The following is a 27,202-nucleotide window of genomic DNA, read 5'->3' on the forward strand; positions in this document are numbered from 1 at the left end:
TGCCAGTTTTTTTTTTTTTTTTCAAATATCACAGGTCAGTATGACTGATGCATCTTTTGCCTTATATTACTTGTTGACCATGACTACACTATCAATAACTACAATCATGTCTGACTATCCAAGTGGCAAAAAAGACCACATTGGAAAAACAAGAGACCAAACTATTTTTAATTATTTATTTCAAGATTCATTTTCTTGATGCTGCTGGGTGCTTCCCACAGAGTAACCTTTCATCTGTAAAGAGTTTTTATTTGTATTTAATTATTTGGGGCTTTTACTGTCACATGGTCCAAATAATGGTTTTAGGAGCATTTCCTTTCCACTCAACTAAAAAACATTTCCAAATAATATGAATGTATTTCACAGCAAATGATTGGTCAGCTGGAAACATCAATGAGTAATCCTCTCTCCTATCATGCATGTCTGTGTGGCAGTAATGGAGCGATACAAAAATTAGAATTATTTTCTTATTTTGTTAAAGAAAAACACACTTTTTTAGAAAACATACGGCTTTTATCTAACTAACTTTATATCCTCAGGAGCCCACCTTTCATTGGTGAGCTATGCCACTATTGTCACTGCCTGATGTTTAGTTCTGAGAAACAGGTTGCAACAGGGCATTTAATGGAGGCAGTGCGCTCAGTCTTTTCATTTCAGTGACCTCGGGTGAACAACAAGGATAATCAACATCCACCATCATACAGACTCTGAGCCATTAGACGCAGTCTGGATCCCTTTGATTTGCATCTGAGCATGCTACATGGACATGGTGTCGGCAGATTTTTGCTCTTATCACAAGTTTCAAGTTTAGGATAAGTTGTTGACATGCATTCTTATATTCCATGTGCAGTTATTCACTGCATACATGAATAAAGAGGATTTGCCTAAATACAAATATTACCATGGAAACTGAACTTATATAGCATAAACCACAAGTAAATAGCAAATGTGTTGCTTGCCTGCCAGCTAATAAAAGCATCTCCCAGAAATCAATCAGGTTAATAAATAACAAGACCAGACCACCACTGAATTTAATGCGTATCCTAAGCATATATAAAATATGCAAGTGAGTGTTTCAAAAACAACAAAACATTGTACATTCATGCATTTTGTCTGCGTTCAAATTTGAAATGCTCAGACTGACACCAGTATCCATTTGGGGATGGCATTTTTGGCATCACTTTCTAATAGGGTTCCTTTTTAAATGTTTTATGAGTTTTAAGTAATGGTTTTAATTCTGTTATCAGTACTCATTATCCATTCATAAATACTCATCGGTTTTTCACATTCTAATGAGCCACTAAGGCATTAGTAACTGTTTTTTTACAAGAGCCTACTATCGATTTGGATCGGTTGATCAAAGGGATTCTTCAAAACCTACAAACCAAAATTTGTTCTTATTAATGGTTTATATCTGATCTGCAAAGCATGGTAAGTAAATGACAAAATTTCAGTTTGCTTAGTGTTTTTGTTTAAGGGTCAATGCTGCTTGCCTAATGACATTCCCATTAGCCTCAAATCTACCTGGTGTTTAATGTTAATTAGCAGTTGTTAGCATGTTAACACACTAAACTAAGATGGTGAACATGGTAAACGTGATAGCTGCTAGACATTAGCATTTGAGTGTTGTCATTGTGAGCATGTTAGCATGATGCCATTAGTTACTGACATTACTAAATAACCAATGTCAGCATTAGTAGCTCTATAGCTTCACAGAGCAAGAAGAAACTAAGATAAAAACAAAACAAAACAGATAACCAGTGTTTTCTGTCTCTGCCATATAATCCTCTCCTCAGTACACACGTCCAGCAGCAACACTGATGTTAACCCAGACTGTGAAGGTGTAATCACAAGCCAGATAGCAATGTGAATAATTGCCCATTTAAGTTTGTCTTGTCTGAGCAGACTGTCACAGCAAGATGCCAATCAAGTTGGTAAATTTAGGGCAGATGGGGTACAACTGCGTGGACACAGATCAGCTTGTCATTACCGTGGCAATAAATGATTTCAGGTGTTTATCTGTTGGCCCAGTATTCAAGAGCACTTTGCTCTGACTGACAGTGATCAGTGATTAGCCATGACTCACACTGAGTGAACAAATGCTATTAACTTCAAACAAAAAGAGCCTTTAATACAATCTAAATCACAATGATTTCCTGGCAACATAATAATTCATTTCAAATTGAGTAAGAATGACACACAAATCATCTGAACTGTGTCATCCTCTGCAATAACAGTAATTAGAAATAGTGCTTCATTTGTGCATTACCCTCTACTACACTTTGAAAAGCCTTAATACTTGTGACAGGACACTCTCTCACTAAAGAGCCTCTTCTGATTTACTAATAAATTATATTTTCCGTCTTTAATGGAACCATATGAAATTTGAGGTTTCAATTCTTTCGTGAAGTATTTCTTCTCTGTAAACTGGGTTTGTCAAAAACCATCCCATTCTGTTTATCTAGCAGCTTAGTCATAAGTCAGAAGAGCTCTGGTTGATGTTTATGACAGTGAACTAGGTAGTTGAAAAGGTTTTAGCAAGTTCTCTGAAATACTTTTACAGTGTCTACAGCTCTAAAACATTAAACAGTATTACTTAGCTGTGACCTGATCTGCAGAGGCTTCAACACATCACCTACATGAATCAGCTCTGCTTGATAATTAGGATGTCAATGAATTCCTGTTTTAACAATAATATTTTGTGTATTTGGAAGTCAAAAGCAGGATGAAGAATCTGATGGGAAAGTCATTAGTTTTTGGTAAATGCAGTTTATCCTGAAGGGACCGTGAATGTCTGAGCCAAATTTCATGGCGGCCTATCCAATAGTTGACCCAACACTTCACTCAAACAAACTCAAGCTCAAGATGGCAAGAAAAGAGGATGACTATACTTAGTAAGATTCATCCTCCGAGGGCCATGAATGTCTGTAATTAATGGTAAAAACTAATGAATTAAGTGTTGAACATATTACTCAAACTGAACGACCGATTGATTCTATACAAGTTCCTCATGGTTAAATGGTGAGAAGTCATACTGATAATGTGTCTTTTAAGGTTCAAGAATGGTGAATGTTGAATCATTCAAGTGCGATGTAAAGCTGACAGCAGGCGGGAGCAACGCTCCGTGATGACTCATTAGGTAAATCTTGCTCAGGGTCTGACGTTTTGTTGTCTTCTCTGCACATGCTTGACCATGGAAACACATGCTCTTAGACCGTGACACTACCATCTTAGATTGTGATGCTAATGTATAGTGTTACTGCTGAGTAGCTCAAGTGTCTGTCGATTAACAGGAGAGTCAGTGTGGTTTAGTTTGTGACCATTACTCCTCCGATTCAGTTTGCCCATGTAACTTCTATGAGTTTGTCAGCTATCTTCTGTTACTTTAACTCTCAAAAATTGGTGATTGCCAACCTTGCCCTTTTAGTTGCTTTTGCAATTGGGGTGAATCGGCATCAGAGCCAGTCTGAGGTATTTTACAGTAGGTTCAACTCTCTTTAAACAAAATTGTACAGCTGCTCATGATCAAAAGGATGAAACGATACTATGATTAAATATTTCATCTGATGCTTGAACTGTAAATTCTACTTAAGTGAATGTATGAGGCAAAACATGTTTTTCCCAGCAGTCTGCTTGTTATAGCAACAAAAAATTAAGCCTATGATGTCAAACAGGATGACTGTAGTATGCACAGTATTTATTGTCATATGTGAAGTGGAGAACATACAATACAAAACCCTTGAATGCCCTGAAATCTGGAAAGACTTTACCCAGCCATCCTGACAGGGAAACAAACACAATGATCTACTGATTAACTTAACTGTGCAGGTTCCTTCCCAGGTGAATTGCTTGACCAACAATTTTGAGTTGGACCCAAAAGTCATATGACACATTTTACTACTACATACACAACTACTAGTTGAGTGTAAGATGTAAATTTTTTTTTAGCACGATTCTTTTTTCCATTGTATTTTCTGCTCTGTGCTTTGACATCTTACAGGAGCCTCAGGATTAAGTTCTGTCTTAACAGATCCTGCTGACAGGGGACTGACTTGCTGCATGAGGAGGAGAGGAGCGCAGCCAGTTAACCTCTATTGATTACAACCAAACTCTTATAGGTTTAAATGAACAGGCTGAAGCCTCAGACACACTGTGTATACCACTTCCCCTGCGTATGTCACACCGGGATCTCCTTTTGCCAGGCCTGGTCATCTAGCTTCACACTGGGCTACTGATTCAGAATCAGTCCACTAATACCAGCACGTAGCAATGATTGTTTTGTCTCTGCCAGCTGGCATGTTTAGGAGAAACTGGGAGTCGGTTTGCACAAATGAAACACCATGCTCTGCAGAGCAACCGTCTCTTAATTGTTCTCCTCACAAAAGCCACCCAGCGTACAGACATCACATCGAGTCACCTCCTTATCAGTCTGCCCCTTAGTCCTCTTTACAAATATTTGTGACCAGTGAAGGAAGACAGTTCAAATATTAGAGCCACTGTGGCAGTGACCTCTGCTGCATTCATCCAGACAGCAGTGTGACCTATGGAGCGTGCATAAAGAGCTGCTTGTCACCATAATCCATCACCTATCACTGATATTATAACTGGATGATGGAAAATTAAAGGTTCCTCTGTGTTTTTCAATGTGAAAATCTAACCTTTATTAGTGGGAAATATCATTTGTGTAATTGTACTGCAGTTCTGTGAGCATTGTGAATGATTTTTCCTTGAGGCTATTCAGGTTAAACTATCCACAGACAAAGCCACAGACGCTGTCATCGGAGCTGTCAGTCAAGTTTAAGAGGCAGATATAAAAAGTGAGCCATCCTCGTCAGCCCGACTCCACCTGTTGATCGCTTCCCTTAAGGCTTTACGACGATTGTCACCTAGGTAACTGCCAATGCAAAACGACCATTGCACATGAAATACCAAAGGTTCGGGGTGCGGATGCATGGCTCTGGTGCTGCTCAGCGCTCATTTGTGTGAGAGGCGCGCATCTCTCCAGAGGCGCACAGAGGCTCCGCGCCGGATCTCTCCCGCACTCATATTCCGTGACCGAGAAATCAACATACGGTAGGTGTGCCATAGGCTCCTTTCTGTTTTCTTTTTTTTTCTTCAATTCGAGATGCGAGATTGGTATGTTATGTAAATGTAGTTAAACCTGACTAAATATCGGTGCAGCAAATATTTGAGTTGAAAAGAGAAAGATGGAAATTATGCAAACACACGCATCAAGTCGATCACTGCAAATTATTTCAATTTTTTTTCCCTTTAGAGAAATCTTTCAAATGACTTGTTCATGCGTGAATTTGAATGTTTCCATTTGTTCATGATAGGATCCATCCATACATTTGTATAACTGTACAGTTTCCTTGTAATTGCATCGCAGATTCTCTTTTCACTTTTTTTAAAGACATATTTCTGATACACTGATGTTTATTCAAAATGTGCTTGGTCAGAAAACATTGCCGGCACTATTTTATTATGTATTTATTCTGTCTGGCAGTGTTATGAACAATTTATTCAAAAACATCTGCTCTACTTGACACAGTATATGTCCGACTTTGTAGCGTCAGTTCACCACATAACCGCTTCTATACAAGACCCTTTTTTTCTGACAGTGATTCCAGGGAGGGTATTTCAGACTTTAATTGTGGCTTTAATATTGTCAAATCAGAAGCAACAGCGTTTACCATGTCAGTATTGTCCTGTTGTGTCCTGTCATGCTGTTATGTTGCCATCATGTGCGTCCTTTAAATTTCCTCAGTTGGGTTTAATATATTTGAGTTGCACTGACGAATCTGAGCCAACACCTCCTGTGCTGCAAATGCAGATATGGATAGTCCAGAGCAGGTAGAGTCTCATTTACTCGCTGTTTGTGCTGAAATTTGTGTTTGAATAACTGAAAGGCAGACGACTAGTGGTGATAAACAACCCACAGAATTGCACTGCAGCAATTAAGCTCACTCATTTAAGACTTCAAACAGAAAGAGAGAGAAACACATTTGTGTGTCAGTTTCTAAATTTGGCTACGGGGAAACTTTACTGTATTCTAACAAAAGGAAGAAACTGTCAGTGCAGTGATTTTCTCTTTGGAGCTTCACAGGACTGGAAAATGTGTCATCGCAAGGGAAAGAATTATAATTGGACAGAGGAACTAAGCTGAACAGTTTATCTGCATTTACACAGGATTATGATAAAATGGAAAATTTCCATTGAACTTAATTAACTGACACAAACTGTATGAAGATGTCTACAGTGGTAGGAGGATTTATGCTCATGTCTTTCAGCATATTCTTGGCTTGGCAGTATTTCATATATTGTTGTGCATGTTGTTGAATACATCCACTGTATTTTATTGTAATCTTGATGTCAACCCTCTAGATTGTCATCATCCTTGTGGGATGGAAGGCACAGGCAGTGGCTGGGCAGCTGAGCTCACCCCCCCATGCGCGATGCATGATGTGAATGGAAATGACACCGGTCAGGTCTTTGAGGTGGCACTGCAGAACAGCTCGTCCAAACGCAGCCCGCAGTTTGTGGGCGTGGAGCTGCTGCAGTCCTTCAAGCTGCTCATCATCCCCTGCTACACTCTGGTGGCCCTGGTGGGCGTGTTTGGCAACTACCTGCTCCTCTATGTCATCTGCCGCACCCGCAAGATGCACAACGTCACCAACTTCTTCATTGGAAACCTGGCCTTCTCCGACATGCTGATGTGCGCCACGTGTGTCCCCTTCACGCTGGCCTACGCCTTCAACCCACACGGCTGGGTCTTCGGGCGTTTCATGTGCTACCTGGTGTACCTCATCCAGCCCGTGACTGTGTACGTGTCAGTCTTCACTCTCACTGCCATCGGTGTGGACAGGTATGTCATAATGAGTCAGAAGACTGTAGACAATCTCTAAAAACAAGAAACTTATTTACATGCATCCTGTCTCTGACTGATAAACCCCATCATGCGTCATCAGACATCAAGTGTGAGGTTGTCAGCCTGAGGCATTTATTCAAAGCTACTTAGTCACCCTTTTATAAACTCCACTCCAATGTATAAATAATATGGTACATAATGGCTCACAATGAATGTCACTATCTCTTGACAAAAAAAAAGCACCAAATTGCAAAGGCAGATGCAAATGTAGGCACCTGCGTGCAGTGGATTATTATACCAGCTCTGAAAATATATGAACTTACATACTGAATTTCCAGGAGTGCAGCAAGCATATACAAGCATATCTTGGGAATATATCACAATAACTTAGACCATAAGTATTTTTGCCAAGGCCTGAACTATGGTATTTCTTTGAGAGGCGATACTTGAGACGTTTCAAGGATAACCTGAGGTGTTTTTCTCTCTGCTCTCTTTTAATGATGGTTCTGTGGTGATCTTTGCGGCCCTGGAAATTCAGAACATACCATTTACCTCTGTAGAAAGGTTAGAGGATTTCTTTCTTTCCAGTACATTCTCAATGGCTCAAAACAGACACTCTGCACTGATCCCTATCCTCTGTAAATCTGTGTATGATGGACAAAAAGTTATGGGAGAGGAATCATCAGACTATGATAAATAAAATATATAAAATACCCATTGCTCATGTCTCCAAGGTTTGGTGCTCCTGACGCAAAGCTGTGGAGCCCAGATCGTGCTTTGTCTGATGACCTTGGATACAGTGGCAGATCTGAATTAGATTTGATATTTGGGAAGCTAAGTTCTGTGCTTCATGAGGCTGTACTCTGTGGTGACTAACAGCTGCACTGTCGTGTTGCTGTTCTTCTTTGGAATTAACTGTCTGGCACGTTTTCTCCCCCAATTCTCCTCTATCCTCTCATCTCCTCCCTCGTAGATACTATGCCACAGTGCACCCCTTGAAAAAGCGGATCTCAGTCTTGGCGTGCACCTACCTTCTGTCAGGGATCTGGCTGCTGTCCTGCGGTCTGGTGGCTCCAGCTGTCGCCCACACCTACCACGTGGAGTTCAAGAACGAGGGCTTCACCATCTGCGAGGAGTTCTGGATGGGTCAGGAGAAGGAGCGGCTGGCCTACGCGTACAGCACCCTCTTCATCACCTACGTCCTGCCATTGTCGGCGCTCTGCATCTCTTACCTGTGCATCTCCGTCAAACTGCGCAACTGTGTCGTACCTGGCCACCACACCCAGAGCCAAGCGGAAGCTCAGCGCATGCGCAAACGCAAGACCTTCCGCCTGGTGAGTCTGGTGGTGGCGGCGTTCGGCGTCTGCTGGATGCCCATCAGCGTCTTCAACGTTCTGCGGGACATTGACATTGACCTGATTGACAAGCGGTACTTTCTGCTCATTCAGCTGCTCTGCCACCTGTGTGCGATGAGCTCATCCTGCTGTAACCCCTTCCTCTACGCCTGGCTGCACGACCGCTTCCGCGCTGAGCTCCGCAAGATGTTCACGTGCCGCCGTCGCATCGGCATCTCAGCCAATAACTGCGCCACAGCCAGTGTGGTTTTGTGAAGCGTTTTTCGGTTACTGTTGGTCAGTCTTTAATTCTTTGGACAGTAGAGTATACCCATCTTGTTCTGGTGACATTCAGAATTAGCTGTATATAGGTAGCATTCTCTAGTCTGTATGGTGATTTAGCTCTCAATTGAGGTAGCCTCTTTAAATATAATGCTAAAAAAGAGAACTTCATTGATTTAGCACTGTACTTATGTGACATTGTTGGACTCACAATGGACAGTTTTTTTTGTTTTTTTTTAAAAAAGGTTTTTGTTCCATGCATTCTCCTTCTTTTGCAAAAACCTGGCGTCTACATTATTCATAGTGCAGTTTAACAGCCAGCAGTTCAGTTAGAGACAGAGTGGTGCAAGGATTTATTTGTAGGCCAACCCGGAGGTTAGCATCACTCTGGTTCCCATCGACTATCCAGAATGCATTGCATTTGCTGCCATGTTGAATGTCAAAGAAAGAAAAAAACCATTAATGAACCATGGAGTAGATCCATGAAAGGAACCCCATCAAAAGCAAGATACCATACAAAGAGAAATGAAATTCAGTAGTAATGTGGTTGCATATGCAGCAACACTGACTGTGTACCAGCTAGCATTAGGCTAATTTTTAGCTATTCACATGTCCAGTACATCAACTGTATATAAAAAGATGATAGAGCATCAATAGCTACTCAAAAACAAGTGACTTCCATTTAGCCACCTGATAGCAACTGCCTTTTTTAAGACATGTAAAAGTCTGGTAAGCTCAGTGCTTACAGGAAAAAAAAAATCACACGTACATCCATAATCAAGACCTGTAAACAGACCTTGTAGAATTGATGGAGTCCCCCTTAAAGCACAAAAACAGTAGACTGATAATTGAATACCATGTGTTTATACAGATGCAATCACAATGAGTATCATGCCTTTTGTAAACTAAGTTTTAATTTATCCATTGTTCAAGGATAAGGCTGAAAATGTATTTCTATTAACGTTACCAAATCTCATGAAAAGACCTAAACCAGCAGTGTGTTAATCTGTCTCTCCACACTCTGACCTCCCTGGCCTTTCTGTTTCATCAAAAGCCTGTTCATTACTAATTAAGGCAAAAGATTGGGTCACAAGAATGGGTCCCAAATACATGCTTTCAACCTTAAAAAAAGAAAAGACTAGATAATTTCCTCTAACGGCTGGTCACAGTGGTTTTCTGCAAACATCACACAAACAGGAGTAAATTGTGAATTCTTGGGGACATTTTTCAACTGCGGATTTGGTTCACTGGGTAGTATTCATGGCAGCAGGACAGTGTATGTGGGATTGATTGGGGGAAACACTACAGTGCCGTGTCCATCATAATGAGGGATCACATCACTTTCACTGATGTGTTTTTAATAGCTTTTGGACAAGAATGGAGGTCTATGGCAGATACATCAGGATGTAGACACACTGTACCTGTTAACAGGATCACTTCATTGTTGGTATTTGTCTTTTTCAAAAGACAACTAGGACTTCTACAAACTTACATAAACAGCCCCATTTACACTTTTGACAGCCTCTTGGTTTAATCACTGTGGACAGAAAGAAGGATTTGCAAACTTACCACTAATAAAATAATTTCTAAACATAACAGAAACCAGCAAGATGTTGGAAAAACGTGCATAAGACATGCATAAGACAACAACTGGAGTTGTCTTATGCATGTGGCCTATATTGCTTTCAAAATGTACATAATTGTAAGTAATCACAGATACAAACAATCTGATGAAATAATTAGTGTCTTTATTTCAAATAAAACCATATTTTGCTCAGCATCACTCCTTTCATAAGTTTTACAGTGACTGTAGTTATTATTTTCACGTCCTACAAACACTTGATACATCAGGCTGTACATTCTTTACTTTCTTATTGCTCTCACTCCAGAAAAAGAAGAGAGGTAGCCAACAACCCTCCATCCAGCAAACATAAAAGTCATGAAAAAGGTTCTGAAGGCACAGGTCTGTACACTCTGAAGATTAATATTGCTATAATTTCTGCCAAGACATCAAACAGTATTATCATGTAAAGGCATAGATGCGGGCTTCATTCATTAGTGTAGTTCAAATACAAAGACAAGGCTGGTTATTACTGATACTGAATCTATTACTGCTCCACTGATGATTAGTTTTTGATCATCTGTTGGATTTTTATTTTATAAATACAGCACAAACATCACAGTGATCAAAATCTTACATTATTATTAGAAGAGTTTGATTCTGTACTATTATTTGCATATTTTTTTCAACCAAGTGCACAGGCTACATTACCACCATATAAAGGAAAAAATAACAGCTGTAACTACTGTGTAATTCAAAGCATGTACAGTACACAGTAGCTACTTGATTTTATTAGTTGCTGGTTTTCTAAACTAACACCTCTTAGAAGTTAAAGTAGGCACAATATCTTTTTAAGGACTGGACGACCAGCTGACATTCAACTGTGGTGAGTGAAACAGGTGAGGAATGTTGTTAATTGTCTGGTTTAAAAAAATACATGCTTGCCAAAAGGATCAATGAAGAAAATATAAAAATAAGACTTTGGTGGTGGAGGGAAAAGTTGACATGCACTTATATAAACAATCTCAGCTTGATAAGGTCAGAATTGATAGTTACTACCAGCAAGTAAGTTAATTAAACACTTTATTGCAAATAATGTGAGAACTATTTCTTACCTCATCAAGATGGTGCATGAATGTGGAATGGTTGTGTAAGGTTATGTATGTTCATGCATCACACAGTAGTAATCTACACAAAGCCCAGTGTAAAGAGTAAAAAAAAGGCTGGAGAATAGTTTAAGAAAACTATACTTTTCTCTGCATTAAGTATATTAAGTAAAGCTCAACCCAAATTTAATCAAGTATGGTATATAAATCAAGATGTTGAATATTTTCAGGTAACAAGTTTTTTAAAAAGCAAATTCCAGTACCTTAGTGTCAAAACAAATACATTCATTTACTTATATAAAGTTTTTTTTTACTTGCTTGTTATTAAGTAATCAATGATTATTATTAGTTCAGAGACAATATTCCAGCATTCTCAAACAAATCTGACTCTGAAACTAAAAAAGTGCATATGCTCTAAGACCTTAATAGAGATGGTGTCTCTCAGGACACAGTGTCAACAGTACAAACTCACACATGAAACAAAGCTGGGTCTTTTAGTGGGACTATTTCCTTCCAGCAACCATTACCTTACACTGGCTTGGAAGAGCTTAGGGCTTGCAGGATGCTGGGTTTCTCCTCTATGACGCGCAGCACCAGGTTGTCGATGTACTCCTCAAGCTCGATGATCTTGGCGTCCTTTTTGGATAGGTCCGTTTGCTGCTTCACCACCAGTGTGATCAACTCTTCCTGGGTCAGCTGAGTGTAAGGGCCACTTTCACCCGAGTCTGCCACCTGAGGGGCACAACAAAGGTCAATACAGTATATGCCTTCTAAACATATTGACTGATTTAATTAAGTACATACTGAACTGTTAAGAGCTCTTTGGTTTATCCCCTGAAAGAATATACTCAAGAATGCTTTCACAAAACAAAAACAAAAATCGTATCACTAAGTCTCACTTGGTTGTTTTTTTCCACAGCTTACAGCCACATCTTCTTATCAACAGATGGATATTTTCTCAGTAACTGACAACTGAGAAAAACTCCATCTGCTGCATCAAAAAAACATGGTGAGCAGTTAGGATTATTTTTTTTGTCAAACTGCTATTTCCAAAGTCAAAAATGAAACTGACGGATTACCTGAAAAAAACACTACTTGTAAATATGTATAATGTAGTTTATGTTACAGGGTGAAAGGAGATTTTATATAATGCCTCCCAGCGTTCCTCCTGCAAGAAAATCCAATTAACTTGTTGTGAGGGAGCATGCCAAATCTGTTGGCGTCCCAGTGTGTCATTTATGTTGTGACAGTACCTTAATCTTCCCTGGTGTGCTGTCGCGGACCTTTATCTCTTTCACAGCTTGGGTGCTGGTGGCATGCTGGCTCTCAACTGGGGTCAGGGGCTTCACAGGATGAGGCCTAGAAAAGAAGCGAATACATTATCATAAAGCCTTCAGAAAGACCGCTACAAGTGTGACAATATGTGGAGAAAGTTCACAGAAGTGTTACAAGCAGGAGTGAAAGACTAAATCATTTAATCTGGTGTTTTGAGAATCTTCCCAATAATTTCACTGTGATCCATGTGCAGTATTCAAAATTGAGCTAAAAATGAGGAAAGTGAGCCACAAAATCACAAGCTTTCAAAGTAGTCACACCCAAGGTAAATCCCAGCACCTTAATCTGCCTCCCAATACAACAGCAGCAGCCAAATGTAAACCTAGGTAAACAGTCCTCAATGTATTCTTTGTAAATATCTTCTTCAATCTCACCTGCGTGGAGTTAAGGCTAGCCCAACTCCATTGCTATTCTGAGCATTGACAGGCTGTACTTCAGACGGTGAGACCCATGCTCGCAATAGAGACTTCCCCCCAGACAAACCTCCTGCCGGTTCCTCCATAACTGTCTGGAGGGGCTCTGAGGAAGTCAAGCTAGAGGGGATAGTAAAAGGTTCACCTCCGAACGGATCCTCTCCTCCATAAAAATTACTTTGTGTTTTCACATCAGCTTGAGGCTCATTCATGGCATCTCTTGCGGGGAGGCCTTGATTAGCTGTGTTTATGGTTGTTTTCTCTTTAAATGCTGGTTCTTGTCGAGACTTGGAACCTTTGTTATCTGAGTGACCTTTTGGCGGAAGGATCTGTTTCTGTCTCTGTGAATTCCTCCTTTGGAAAACTGGACTAACTTGCTTTGAATCATCATCTTTTTTCCCGTATTCACTGTGTTTGTTTAAGTCACTGCTGTTGAAACTAGCAAAGGGATCCGTTGGCTTCTCTTGAGTAAAAATTTTATCAAGGTCATCTGGTGTCATTCCCTGATCCTCTGGTTTCTGCTCTTTCTCTTGGTTTCCAGTAAAAAGGTCGTCTGCTTCTTGGTTCTGCTTCAGTTGTGCCCATGGGTCTTTGGAGAGAAGCTCAGTGCTGGGGAATGGGTCAAACTCTGCAAAGTTCTCCTTTGCCTGCCTGCTCTTTCTGTCCATGCTGCTCACAGTTTGATTAAATAATGCTTGGGTGTTACTGTTTATACTTTTGTCTGGTGTTACAGCAGAATCTTGTTGCTGTGTTGGCTCTCTGCCGCTAACCCTCTGTCTAGGTTTGGCTGTGGGTGCTTCGTTGTTCATGGAGACCTGCGCTTTCCTTTGTTCGTCTGCTGGAGTTGTATCCATTGGGCTACTTGGTCTGAGTGCATATGTTGCTGCAGGTGATGGGTGCAACACCTTCCTTGCTCCATCCCTGGACATCCCTGAGAGACTTTCTCTGCTTGTGATGTCAGTGTTTACAGATCCTGGGACTGTAGATGGATTAGGCCTCATGACAGATTGGTGAGACATGTTCTGGCTTTGCCTTTGACTAGAATCCACCACTAACTGAGAACGTGGAGATGTGACTGGTTTAGGGGGAGCTGGTGCCAGTACTTTTTTTGATGATACTGGTTTGGTCTCCTGAGGCTGTGTTTGATAGCGCCTCATAACAGGACTCTCTCGTGATGTGGAAGACCTAGGACTTGGTTCATGCTCCTCTGGGCTGTCCACACTCATCTCTGGACCCATAAGCTCAGGTGGAGCATCCCTGTGTCTCTGATTAACCTCAGCGATTATATGATCCCATCGAGTGTGCCCTAGCACTCCATGCCTCTTCTGTGGAAAGAGGGTTTCATAATCAGGAAGTGGGAGAGATGTTTTTTTGACTTGTTGTGATCCATCTGCCTCTACATACGCAGGGTTCTTGATTTCTCTGACAGGGACATGATTTCCTCCAGTTTGGTTCCCATATGTGGGTGGTAGGGGGGCTTTTCTCCTCTTGTCCGACATGGTGGGTGAAGATCCCACAGATTGCAAAGATGACAAATTCTCTGTACTGCCACAGGAGGGACCAGTCAGGCTTTGACTAATGTTCGACGGAGCCAAGGAAGAGTGGAGGTCGGAGAAATTATCAGGGGACTGAGATGGGATACTATAAAGGGTGGACTCAGAGGTGGCTGGGGAAGGACATAGCTGACTGGGGGTTTGGCAGTCAGCAGTTTCAGACTTCAGAGACTGACCCGATCTGCCAAGGAGTGAAAACAAAGGCCTACAGGTCAGTGTGACCATCACATTACCTAAAGTCACTTCCACCAAGGTACAACCCGTCACCAATTTAACTAGCTTCTCACATGTCAACAAGCCGGCCAACAAAAACTATCAAATTAACATTTACAACTACACATAATGTAGCCTTTAGACAAATCAATATTTACTTAATGCTTAACAGCTATCCTAAATTTTCTAAAAGTGAGAACAAATCTGTGATCTGTGACAACAAACTTCATCCTATCAGTTATGCACTAGTAAAGGGTGCCATTAAATATGACAAAATAATTTATTCATAAATGGTCCACTGTTCAATGTCAATGGGCAACCTACAAATAGAGCTTCTGATATTCACGTGTCTTGTGGTTACTGTTTCTATTTTTAGCTGTGATTTGCTATGTAAAGAACACAATGTGACATTTCTGCCTTATGATTTTGTCACAGATCGTACTTGGTAGTCCAACATGGAATCAAAATGTAACAAAATATATATTACAACTAAATAATACAACTTTAAAAGTGTCGGCTGCTATCTGATGTCTAGCAAACTTCCTTGTAAACAATGACTATTGTAACATCAGTGACAATAGCAAGAACAAGCCTCTTACCATTATGGTTCAAAAATAAAAAATTCAGTCCAATCGAGTCCACAAGCAACTTTCAAAAAATCTAAAAACAAAATCTGACTACCCAAGACATGCACACAGAGAGTCGCACTGCGGCTCAGTCACTCCTTATGAACTGCGCTCAGTCTACAACCTGCTCTACAACATCTTCACAAACTCAAGCCACACCCAGATTCTCATCTGTATATAGACCAAACTGGTCGAACTGGTCCGTCAAATACTGGATAGAATGCAGAGTTTTGGTAATTTGAGACAGTCACAAGGCTGAGTCAACGTGAACAGAAACAGGATAAAAAGTTGTGAAATTCCCAAGTTTCAGTGTTGACATGGTGTAGGATGAAACTTGATAATCAGAAACAAGTTCTGAGATTTTCTTAAATGACATTGCTAACTTATGTGTGTGTCTTGATAATAAAGAAGAAAATCAACAACTTTTTGCTTTTGCTGTTGTACAGGATCAGCACTATTTTTTTGGTTAAATATAATGCACATACCACTAAAAAAGCCACAGTATATGCAGGCACTTAGGACAATTCCTAAATCATATTCCAGTCACACAAATCTAAAATCAGTGTGATGACAAGCATCCCCAGTGTCATAACAGTGATGTAACAGCAGCATTATTACATAACAATAACTTTTAAGAATACAATATAATGCAAACAAATGAGAAGCAGGCCTACCTGGGTTTGACCGCAGACACTTTGGCGGTGCGGTTGAGGAAGACTGTGGCAGAGGGCGTTTGTGGGTTGCGGCTGGATTTCAGATGATCAGCTGGGCTTTCATTAGTGCTAACTGTAGGCTCTAAGCTGAGGGGAATGTCCTCAAATGGATTGGTGGAGTGGTGGGAGATCGGTTGATTGGGATCTTTTGAGTCACTGCGAGGGGCTGCTGTAGTTAGCTCCTCTTTAGGATGTTGCTGCACCTCCTCTTTTTTCTCCTCCTTCTTTCTGATCATTCCAAACAGAGTGGACAGCCTGTCGCTCATGGAGGCCTCCTCCTGTCGTTTCTGCTCCTCTGCTTTGTGACGCTCCTCCTCAAGCCTCTGATTCTCTGCTGCCTCCAGCATCCTGCGCTCTTCCTCCTGCCTTCTTCTCTCCTCCTCCTCTTCCTTCTGTTTCTTCCTCCTTGCTTCATCCTCAAGGAAGCGTCTCTTCCTCTCTTGTTCCTCTTGGTATCTGCGTTCCTCTTCCTCCTGCAGTCTCTTTGCCTCAGCCCTGTATTTCTCCTCTTCCTCCTGCCTCTTTGCCTCTGCTATGCGCCTTTCTTCGGCCTGCCTTCTCTCCTCCTCCTCTTGATGGCGCTGTTGCTCCAGTATAGCTCTATCTGTAGACTCACGCCTGTAGGTGGGGACAGGTATACTTTTAAAGGAATCTGCAGAGACATCAGAGGTGTGTTTCCGGACATCCTCTACAGAGCCTTGGCCTGAGCTGTTCAGACTGAGTGTAGATCCACTCTTGGTCTCTGCCTCCTCTGTGTACACATGGCTGCCATTGATGCACAGGTTGTTCAGGTCACTGTTGCTCTGCTTGGAGCGACCCAGTAGGGAGAAAGGACCCTGAGACACCTTGCTGTCAGAGCTGCCCGTTCGCTTGTGCCCCAGAAATTTGAATTTCTTCTTAACTGTGGAAGGAGAGAGAGTGAAGCATGACGTCAATGCTAACATGCAAAACCCCATTATTTACTTTGCAACTCTCCACATGCAGTACACAGAGTACAGAAAGGTTAAGTTACCTTCAGGAGAGTCTACATTGAGGCCAGATGAGCGGCTGCCACTGAGAGATGAGTTCTTCTCGGGAAGAGTCCCCAGTGTAGACATGGACTGGGAGATGTTACGCTGCAAGTTTGATTTGGGGGCAAAGAGGGTTTTGAGCTTTGATTTCTTTTTCACCCCTGGAGACTGACTGAGTGACTGTGCATCAGCCTCCCCCTCACTGTCAGTGAGGACCTGGCTGACAGAGGGGACAATGGCTGAAGCAGAGTCAGAGAAGCCGTCCTTTTTCTTCCCACGGACTTTGTCCTTCAGCTTGGAGATGCGAGAGCGCGGTTTGTCCTGCATAGAAAGGTCAAACATGCTGGCTGACATATTGTTTCTCATAAACTGGATATCTAGCAGCACCTCCCCTCTCGCCTTGTCCTCTTTCCCCGTCTTGTCCACCAGCTTGAACCAACTGCAAATGACAGAAAAAATGAAATAATGATAGAAATCTCCTTCTTATAAGGTCATTTACCGTAGTCTTACAGTCACCTTTCAAGATATATTACACAAAAAAAAAATTTTTCTCCATCTCAAATGTGATGATTTACTCTTTTCTTAAAATTTGCCATGCATTAAGAATACAGAATGGGCAACTACTTTTAACTACTTTTCAACATTACATAAATTAACAGGTTAATTAGTTATTAGTTAAATTAGTTAATTAATTCTGCTCTAGAGCTGAAATAATTAATGAATTAATTGATCAACAGAAAATTCAACAACATCGGTTTTGATTCTTAATCATTTATTGAGCATAAATGCTGTTTTTGGTTTTAGCTTCTCAAAAACGAGGAATTTTCTTTGCTTTGACTGTTCTATATAAATTAAGAATCTTTGAGTTTTGCACAATTGGTCAAAATGACCAAAATAAGCAATCTGACCAACATGACCATTTTTAACCATTTTTGTCAATTTTTAAATTGAACAATTTATCGATTAATAAAAATAAAAAATATTATTAGTGTTGCCATAAACCAGGAACAAATCATGTTTTGGTGGCAGGGTTATTCTTTAACACAGTAATTTGATTTTGGGTTGGCCCTACACAAGTGTTAACAAAGGAACATGTAGGCTCACTTATGCTGGGGTTAAATGATGTTAAATGCAAGCTGAGTACAAAAAACAACATACTGTAAATAAATCCCCAACATAAATCCTCTGGTTCCTAATGACTCTGACTTCAAATGTTTCAAATTTGTTGGCACTATCTTGCTGTGTCTCGTTAGACCTGAGACTGATAGGTGTCATTAACCCGTGTACGGCTTGTTCCAGTTCCTGTTGGGAGTAGTACCATGCCAACCACAGATAAAGCCTCACAATTACAGCTTTGTTCAGACCCCCCCACCCTCTCCTGCCATGTCCTCTCTGTTGCACAGGATCAGCACTTATTGTCTGCAAGGGAAAGGTAGGAGTGTTCTGGAGAGCCCTGTGTAAAACCATGCCAAAACAAGCTATTAGTGCCATTACATATGGATGCTTTCCGCTCGTATAATTAAAGCCTTGCTATTATTAGCATTACTAATACTTTAGCAGAAGTGCCCATGATGGTGAGCCTTTCCCCTTTTGAACTCTTTTGTTCCACAGCAGAGTCCAACACTGTTTCACAAAGTAAAAGGTCACTGTGTGAATTTGTCTTGTGTCATTCTGTAGAGTAATACTGTATGTGGGTCCTATTAAAGTTCAATCAGACCTTGTAAGAGATAAATATACAGAAGATATCTATCACTGAAATCATGGTGTGAGATTAACCAGGCAGTTAACTGCAGTTCATAGGGAGTTTACGGCTGCGGCATCCATTTCCGTGTCATGTAGCAGACACCCAGACAGGCTCTTCTGGGGATAACAGTCAGGAAACAAGCATGGGAGTGAACCAACATTCCTCAAAACTTTCAAACATGCAGGGAGGAGCTGTGCAGTATGTGAGGTAATGAAAGTTACACTGTGCCTCATTTAAACATTCCTCATCTCCCACCCTAAACCAAGTATGCCAAGTCAAACAATTGCTAACCACAAAGACAGAGATCACACTCTCTGGAAACAATCAAAAAAGTTACAGTTGTTCTTGTCCTGTCTACATTAATTATAGCACAGTATGCACTTTAAATGACTTTAAAAAAAATCCAAAACAAAACACAATGCATTGTTACGGTTATTAACAGGCTGACAGGGTGTGCATGTTCTGTCCTGTTTGCATAGAAATACAGAGAATACAGAGCCGTGCCCCTGACGCACACTCCTACCGGTCCTGCTGGACAGGTTCCCTCTGTTAACTGTCAAGGGCACTTCTCTTGTGCATGTGTAATGATTAACAAGAAAGCCTGTGTTTATCCTATGAGTGGACACCAGAATGTACTCAGCCAATAAAATAACAAGGTGCAAATAGAGTAAAATATTGACAGGTCCCTCCAAAATATTGTTTTAACAGTTGCTGATAACGTGCACTGGCACTAGATTTCAATGTTTTTCAGGAATTCTCAGATATTAATATCACATTTTAAAATATTCTGTTTTATAAGTTGTTTGAATTCACTGAAGGTGATTCTCATGCTGTGTGAAAATAAATCTTACATCAGCAAGGAAGATATTTTTAGTGCCACTGATCTGCTCTTTGTTTACAAAATAAATACTGAAGCTCGGGTGTCTGAGCAAGTGAACTGGACTCTGAAGAACCGCCTCTGCCACAACTGGAACTGGTCCAATATCATTACTCCAAAACATGTAGTGCTAAAACGACCAGCTGATTGACAGAAAAGTAACTGGTATAATGGATTAATTATTTAAGTCATTTTTCAGGCAACAGTTCCAAACATTCACTAGGTCACAGTTTTTAAGTGAGAAATTTCTGCTTTTCTTTGTGTTATGTGGCAGAAAACGTCTTCTTTCTCTGGGGTTTGGACAATAGCTTGGACAAATTAAGCAATCTGAAGATGTCAACTTGAAATTAAATTCAACTGAAAATTTGTGATTTTTCACCCTTGTTTAACATTTTATAGAACAAAACAATTAATCGATTACTCAAGAAAATCATTGGCAGGTTTTAAGTCATTGAATATCTTTGAGTTTTGGACTGTTGGATAAACAAAACCAAAATGTGATGGCCATTTTTCACAGTATTCTTACATTCTTACATTTTATAGACTAAATGATCAATCAATTAATTGAGGAAATAATGGACAGATTTTTATTTTTATTTTTTCGATTTCAGATTTTTTTGATGAAACCAGCTAGTCAGTTGCAGCCCTACAGTCAGACTTTAAAATCACTCCATACTGAACAACTCCCTAAATGTAATATACATTTTTTCTCAGGTATTTCTATTATTTGCCAGATGACTATAGGGACAGTGAATGACTCAAATATGAGGCTTTATAATTTCATTTCATCTCATATACACTCTTTTGTCATAGAGGTAACTGTAGAGTTCCCTTTCAGCAGAAAAACAAAGTCCTCCATGTCACACCCTGTACCAGCACAACAGGGAAGCAGGGTAGTAATCTAACACCACGCTTCCAGGCGAAAACAGTAACATCCAATACCCATCCTGCATACTGTACCCTTAAAGGAGACTGAGGAGCAGGCCAAGCCAGGAGAGTGAGGGAGTTCAGAGTTTGGAAGGAAAGACAGAGTAAGGAATGAGCTTTGCCATTAAAGTGTAAAAACTCACTGAGCAAACAAAAGATAAGATTTCAGATACAGCGACACAATAACCAAGTGAATGAGGTCATCACAGCACCATATCAAGACTGCCCTTGGCTGAGTGATTACTGAAAACTCACCACCACCAGCTCACTCAGTCTTTACCAAAGGTCACCTCAGAATTAAAGGCCACATTGAGAGAGGTTTACCAGTGTGGAATAAAGCTGGCAAATTCTATACTGAGCTATGTTCATATTTAAAATTTCTCTTACATAAGAGGGTGTGAATTTCCCCAGTACAACACTAATGCAATGTTTTATTTTGAGTCCTGTTACGCCCACGATACACCCATGCTACGTCAAACCGCAGATGTCATCCTGACTCATTTAACACATCTGGGTGTGAGCAGACGTACTATAAACAAGTAAATAACCCAGAGGAATGGACAGGATTAACAGCGGTGATGTGAGAAAATGATTTCCAGATATGCTTCCATCAGCGAGCTGCCAGTGACAGAGCTGACTTCACACCAGTTTATGAAGTAAAAGTCTCAGCCAAACGTTTAGGTGTGGTCCAACGAAGAGAGGGAAGACAGAAAGAGAGGGCTTAGATAATGTGAAAAAAATGAATAATCTTGGACTGTTTTCCCATCAGTCCCGTGGTTTCTGGTTTTCCTACCAAACACTGATAAGAGGAGGAGCCTGCTATCACCATGCACATGTTTTGGTGTGTGTGTGTGTGTGTGTGTGTGTGTGTGTGTGTGTCTGTGTGTGTTTTTTTTTTTTTTTTCATTTTGCAACCTATTTTAAATACAAAGTATTTGATGTGTATACACAGAAGTGCCATGACAACACTGAATTACTCATTTCTGTACTCATTCATCCCAAAAGCAAGACTTGCCCTGAATGGCTGGACAATGCCAAAACTCCTCAATAACAAACATAATGTGGAGTAAACTCAAAGATTAAAGTGAAATGCACTACAACACTTTATGTCTTTAGCAAAACAGACACCAGCTAACATGTGCCAATTCTAAACTGTTTTTCACTGGATGGAGATTTTCAAAGACACATTGGCTGTGTCTGGTAATAACTACATAAATATCAACAAAATGTAGCCACTGTTGATGTTAAAATAAGGAGAGTAACACGTTTCATATTTTGGGCAAAATCTAAACCAACACTGAATTACAATGTCAGTAAAAAATACTACTGGGCAGGTGTTCACAAACCACAAAGGTTCTGTTAATGCTTTCATAGAAAAAGCTAAAATGAGCCAGCCAAAGTTTGAAATAAAAGGACAACTAAGAAAAGCACACACACACACACACACAAAACAAGTCACTTGTCACTTCAAAAACAAAACACACAAGTGTGGGCAAAAATATCCAATCAAATAAAATACAATCAATCAGCTGCCACAGTAAAAACTGGGGGCCAATTTGGCACCAATCGGTTTTGAGTGACTTGCTCCTTTAAAGTCTGATCAACCCCTCAGGAAAATATGTACAGAGGTAGTAGTTTTGTCGGTCTTAGCAAAAAACAAAAGTGAATCAATATCAACAACAGCCAGGCATGTAGTGGGGGATAAAATAGCATATTATTTGATTGCCTGACCTATTTATCAGCTTACCCAGACTGTAAACTACGATGTAGACTACAGTAAGCTTTTGTGGAGTCATGTGGATGGACTACACTTTCATTCTCTCAGGACTCTCTGGGATGATGCTGTACTGTTACTTAACATGAATAAAGGTTTAAACTGAACTTTAAGAAGATTCTCTGCTTGATGTGACACAGTGTAACAAACAGGCTATAAATGAGTGAGTGATGAACATCATAGGACCAACAGTTGTCACTTACTCTGTCTTTTTGCGAGACTTGTTGTCATGAAGATCCAGCAAGTTTACCACAGCTTGACCCAAGAACTTGTCGAGCCCCACTTGAGCACGGTGCATTACTATGATGTACAGTGTGCAGCGTTCAGCGTTTCCCGGGTGGAAGAGTGGCAGGTCAAACGAAGCCTCTTCTTTCCACACCGGAGCGACACTTTTCTCAGCCACGGAGGTAGAAAACTTGTCTTTGGCCACCTGGATGATGGCATAGGCGTCGTTGGTGCCATTCTTACCCTTGACGCGAAGGTTCCGAGCCTGATGCACCGTTACCTGTACACTCGTAGGGAACCACTGCTGGCTCTGGTCGGCCAGGGACATGGCGAAACTCCGCTAGGCTTTACCAAAAGTTAATACGAATTGTCTTATAAGAATAGCTTACGACGTCGGACTGTTAGTTAACCTTTTCCTGAGCTGTGTTTTTCACCTTCGGCGTCCTCTGCGGGTGTAGGTTTAGGTTACCTAGCTTGACTTCAGTTCAGGAAGCTCAGGTTGATGTCGTAATACTTCCCCCCTCCTCTTCGTAAAGCTACATTTACGGCCTCTATTAACACTTGAGTTGAGTTAAAACCAACTTAACGCTGGTTCTAGCCTGTGTTACCCTACCAGGACATCACTGCGGTGCGAGTAATTCCTATAAGAGGCTTTCATAAAAACAGTCCCTTTGCGTTGCCTCCGCTAAGTTACACAGTTCACTTCCCTGATGTTATGAGTTCCCACCCATACTCTACATAGCGCTTTCCTATTGGCTACTATTTCTGTCAGTTTTTAAAGTGTGTCAGTGGTTGGACAGTGGAGGCGGTGGGCGTTGAGACATCGCGAACCGTTAACTAGCAATATCAGTTACTGATCAGGAATCAGTTTACCCCCGCAAAAGTCCTGAAAGGATTATATAGGGCAACAATTAATACTGAACTGAGTCCAGTGATGCTAATTCATTACTAAAAGGACAGAGGATGCCCAGACAAATTACTTTTCTCATTTTATTTTGGTCTGAGGTTTCTTGAAAAATATATTAGTGAATTAAAAAATTAAAGACTACCAGTGCAGGATATTGTATTATATTAGATAAATAAAGTATAAATAAGCAAATCTAAAAATGTAATTTTCTTATTGAGGGGATTGTTCTGGCACACTAAAACTGATGACAGAGTTGTTTATTCAGGGACGCTCAAGGAACAGTATGTTCAGGTGATGACTGATGTAATTTTATGAGATGGCCTTGATGTTAACTCATGAATACACTAAATCATCCAAAACAAAACAGGATGAAATCACTTTATCTTTTATCTCTCACTGATCTTGCGCTAAATCTGTTATATATAAGTGGAAATTAATTTCAGGCAATGTCCCTTTAATGGTGTATCATTACTGGAGTTTAAAGTGGAGAACAATTGTTTCATATTACTATATTTTCATGGGTTTTTGCAGGCGTGTAATATGCAAAATAGAGTACACAGAGGGAAAGTTTCAGTCAGTGAAGAGAAGGGTGGAATATTTTTGCAGAATTTCACATTTGGTTATAAATGATTAATGTGAATGATTGAAAAAGCAACTGAAAGATGCTCCATTCTTGAGCAACATCACAGGCCTTTTGGCAGACATTAGGGGAAGACAATTTGAACACAGTGACATGACTGAACCACAACATTCAAGACAAGATGATCTTAATGTTTATATTTGTTTTCCATGAGAGGTTCAGTATAAGTCATAGTCATATGGAATAGATGGTAACTTTCATGTTTTGTGCTTAGGGCTGATCAAAAAGCTCATACTGCATACAGAATTTACAATAGTATGCACAACAGACTGACCTAAATGTAACCACATACAGCATGCAATGCTTTGGATTTCATGAGCACTTCCACTCAAAGAACAATTGGAAAAGCAGTGACAATGAGTTGCATAGTAGAAAAACTACTTCCCGTTAATGTAATTTCCTGAATTGCAAGTGTATCAACAAACTGAAAAATCTCTCCTCAGATGTGAAGGCAATATTCTGATTGAATTCATTCAATGTATGCAGTGATGTTATTTGGTTGTGCCCCTCATATGTGACAAGATTTTTGTGGATACTCCTTTGAGAAATTTTTAATACTAACACCTCTAAAATTCTAGTGAGAAGGTTCATTATTAAGTCAGTATGGGTTGGATAAGTCTCTTATTACAAAACCTGTGAGATTTGATCGACTCACATGCACATTTCTAATCATTGACAATGAGCAAAAACTTTCATTATTACCCAGGAGGGAGCAGCCATTCAAACGTTCGTCAACAAGAAGTCTTTTGTTAGAGGTGGAAATTGGTATCAAGTGACAGGTTGTGAAAAAGACAATTATTTTTTCCCCTGTGATTTTTTATTCTTTCTTATTTTATAAGATGGGGGGGAGCTCTGACTGTACTAGTGGGAGTACATAGAAATAAAAATGAAACATTTTCATCTTATATTCAAAAGTCTCGCATAGCTTTTTTTAATTCAGAGATTCTGTACAGCCACATTCATACAATTATTCTCTTACTGTATGTGCACACACACCACTCACTCGCTCACACACACACACACACACACACACACACACACACACACACACACACACACACACAGGACATACAAGTGCATACATGAGCACACGCAAACAATTACTTGAAGCAAACGTAAGGGTGAAAAGTTGTCCACAGATTAAATGCATATAGCTGTACTTTGGAAATGGACCATCTTGCATTCCATTTCATGCTATAGTTTTTATGCATAGAAAAATCAATACTAACAATAAAGCTTTCATTAGACATCCAAAATCAACATCATATGCCAATTTCAGTGATATCTTGTACAATTTTTTGTGAAATGGATAAAATAAATGAGTATTTTATGTTTGAAAATGACAATTTAAAAAAACCAGCCATGTTATTTTTTCACCATTTCACAGCAAACTCTTACAATGCTACAAAGGCAAGAGTACCAGTTTAGGGTCCTGGATGCCTTCATGATTTTATATCTTAAATTATATAATTATTATAATCAAGAGACCATTAAAACATAACCCGATCATTTAAGAGTCCATTAAGGTCATGCATAGAAGTTCACATATAAGTATAGGTTACACTGTGGTTTCACTTTTCCACAAACCACTCTTCATTCCAACAGAGCTCTGGGATTGGTCTGTGCCGCTCATATCCTGCTCCAGCTCTAGCACTGAGTTTTTCAGTGTGCCATTTGGGGCAGCGGCCCCTGGCACAGTGGTGGTGACACTGTTCAAAGGGTAGGAGCAGCGCTTTGTGTCTCGCTCTGCGGCAGCAGCCAGTTTCAAGTTGTCTCTGCTGGCACATCGTCTCTGAGCGCCGTGCATAGCCGCTCTGCTGGCCATAGAGGGCAGCAGGGGGAAGGGTTTGCGGCTCCCACTGCTTCCCCCGTCGCTTCCCTCCGAGGGGCTGGTGGCCACCGACTCGCCCACCCGCTTACCATTTGTCAGCGGGCTGGCCTGATTCTCTGAGAGGCTGTGGTGGATGCTGCCGTTTTCACTCGTGGCCTGTTTGTGAGCCGCATGTGAAGAACTGAGGTGCTCTAAACCCGTGGGACCTAAAGCTCCTAGGCTGCCCCCACCTGCAGCAGTCCTTAGAGCTTTGAGACGATAGTGACCTCTGCCCTCACCCCGATGGTGATACTGGCTGCTCCCTTGTTTAGTTCTGCTACTCACTTTCCTTCTCTGGGGATGCACTGGGGCTGCAGAGTTAATGGTGGGCAGAATATTGTTTGTTGGCTTGGTGATGTTGTCAGTACTGGTGCTGGTGTTGTTGCCTGTTGGGGCACGTGAGGCATTGTTTGGATTGTCTTGTGCCACCTGCAACAGGTTGGTGAGCTTGCAGGGCCCGGGGCCCACACTGCTGATCCCACTTGGCGTGGATGACGACCTAGCTGATGATGAGTTATGAGAGTCACCGGGTGGATGGCAGTTGATGAAAAGTTGGGATCCCTGCTCAGAGGTCTGCACTCCACTCCCCGTAGTGCAGGTGTGTGTATAAGTAGATATGGGATGGGAACGGCGGTAGCCTGGGCAACATGCCAGCCATGAGGCCTGCACATCCAGACGTCTGAAGCAGTGGTGCACCACCAGAAACGCCCCCAAAATTGTGGCAGCCATCCCGTAGAGACAGCTGAACAACAAGCTAGTGTGCCCTGTCAGCCACATTGCCATGGCTCCACAACACCACAAAACCACAAACAGGAAGTGGGTGGCCACCAGCACCAAGAACTGTGTCTTCAGCGAGTACTGGTCCTCTGGAGCCACGATGGGGTTTATAGGTCCCACTGCTGAGTCTGTGGAGAGCAGGCTGGTGCTTCCTGCCAGCGCAGGCTGGCTCTCTGTCACGGGAGAGGACAGGGTGGTTCCTGTGCATTCTTTGGTCACATGATGCCTCAGGCGAAACACAGTGCACAGGAAATAGATCCAGGTCACCAACACCACTAGGCCTGCAGGGACAAAGAAAGATCCTAGACTGGGGCGCCACACCAGCCAGCAGCTGCAAGAGGCAGAGAGGATGGTCAGGAGGGTCAGCGCAAGACAAGGACATCTCTGTGTATTAAACATGTCAAACAGAATTATTCACTTCAGCACCAAACAAAACAACACAAAGAC

General features: G+C 41.0%; 3 protein-coding genes across 4 annotated transcripts in view; 1 reads left to right on the top strand and 2 right to left on the bottom strand.

The window, feature by feature from the left end:
* The first annotated feature begins 6,307 nt into the window (after window positions 1–6,307).
* Window positions 6,308–10,154, top strand: prlhr2a (prolactin releasing hormone receptor 2a). The gene is made up of 2 exons (XM_018669390.2): window positions 6,308–6,865; window positions 7,842–10,154. The coding sequence occupies exons 1-2, from the start codon at window positions 6,330–6,332 to the stop codon at window positions 8,476–8,478; spliced, it is 1,173 nt and encodes a 390-aa protein (XP_018524906.1). The 5' UTR covers window positions 6,308–6,329; the 3' UTR covers window positions 8,479–10,154.
* Window positions 10,155–10,212: 58 nt separating this feature from the next.
* Window positions 10,213–23,280, bottom strand: rab11fip1a (RAB11 family interacting protein 1 (class I) a). 2 transcript variants are annotated; one of them, XM_051075052.1, is made up of 6 exons: window positions 22,540–23,280; window positions 17,017–17,453; window positions 15,966–16,905; window positions 12,861–14,633; window positions 12,405–12,510; window positions 10,213–11,883 (listed from the first exon to the last, which is right to left on the bottom strand). In XM_051075052.1, the coding sequence occupies exons 1-6, from the start codon at window positions 22,887–22,889 to the stop codon at window positions 11,680–11,682; spliced, it is 3,810 nt and encodes a 1,269-aa protein (XP_050931009.1). In that variant the 5' UTR covers window positions 22,890–23,280; the 3' UTR covers window positions 10,213–11,679. The 2 variants fall into 2 exon arrangements, with proteins under 2 accessions (XP_050931009.1, XP_018524905.1); XM_018669389.2 differs by lacking the exon at window positions 12,861–14,633 and having other exon boundaries at window positions 22,540–23,276.
* A 1,623-nt stretch (window positions 23,281–24,903) lies between these two features.
* Window positions 24,904–27,202, bottom strand: part of adgra2 (adhesion G protein-coupled receptor A2) — a 37,673-nt gene continuing 35,374 nt past the window's right edge. Inside the window, exon 19 of the mRNA XM_018669593.2 lies at window positions 24,904–27,086. Within this exon, the coding sequence (XP_018525109.1) occupies window positions 25,667–27,086 (1,420 nt within the window). The 3' untranslated portion in view covers window positions 24,904–25,666. The remainder of the gene's footprint in view (window positions 27,087–27,202) is intronic.

Source organism: Lates calcarifer, linkage group LG13 (genome assembly GCF_001640805.2).
Source record: "Lates calcarifer isolate ASB-BC8 linkage group LG13, TLL_Latcal_v3, whole genome shotgun sequence".
Taxonomy (NCBI): domain Eukaryota; kingdom Metazoa; phylum Chordata; class Actinopteri; family Centropomidae; genus Lates; species Lates calcarifer.

Coding starts and splice junctions, on each gene's coding strand:
- rab11fip1a (XM_051075052.1), bottom strand. CDS start 22,889: ATGTCCCTGGCCGACCAGAGCCAGCAGTGGTTCCCTACGAGTGTACAG. Junction 17,454..22,539: donor AAGTCTCGCAAAAAGACAGA/GTAAGTGACAAC, acceptor TGTCATTTGCAG/TTGGTTCAAGCTGGTGGACA. Junction 14,634..15,965: donor GTGTCTGCGGTCAAACCCAG/GTAGGCCTGCTT, acceptor ACTCCTTGGCAG/ATCGGGTCAGTCTCTGAAGT.
- prlhr2a (XM_018669390.2), top strand. CDS start 6,330: ATGTTGTTGAATACATCCACTGTATTTTATTGTAATCTTGATGTCAAC. Junction 6,866..7,841: donor ACTGCCATCGGTGTGGACAG/GTATGTCATAAT, acceptor CCTCCCTCGTAG/ATACTATGCCACAGTGCACC.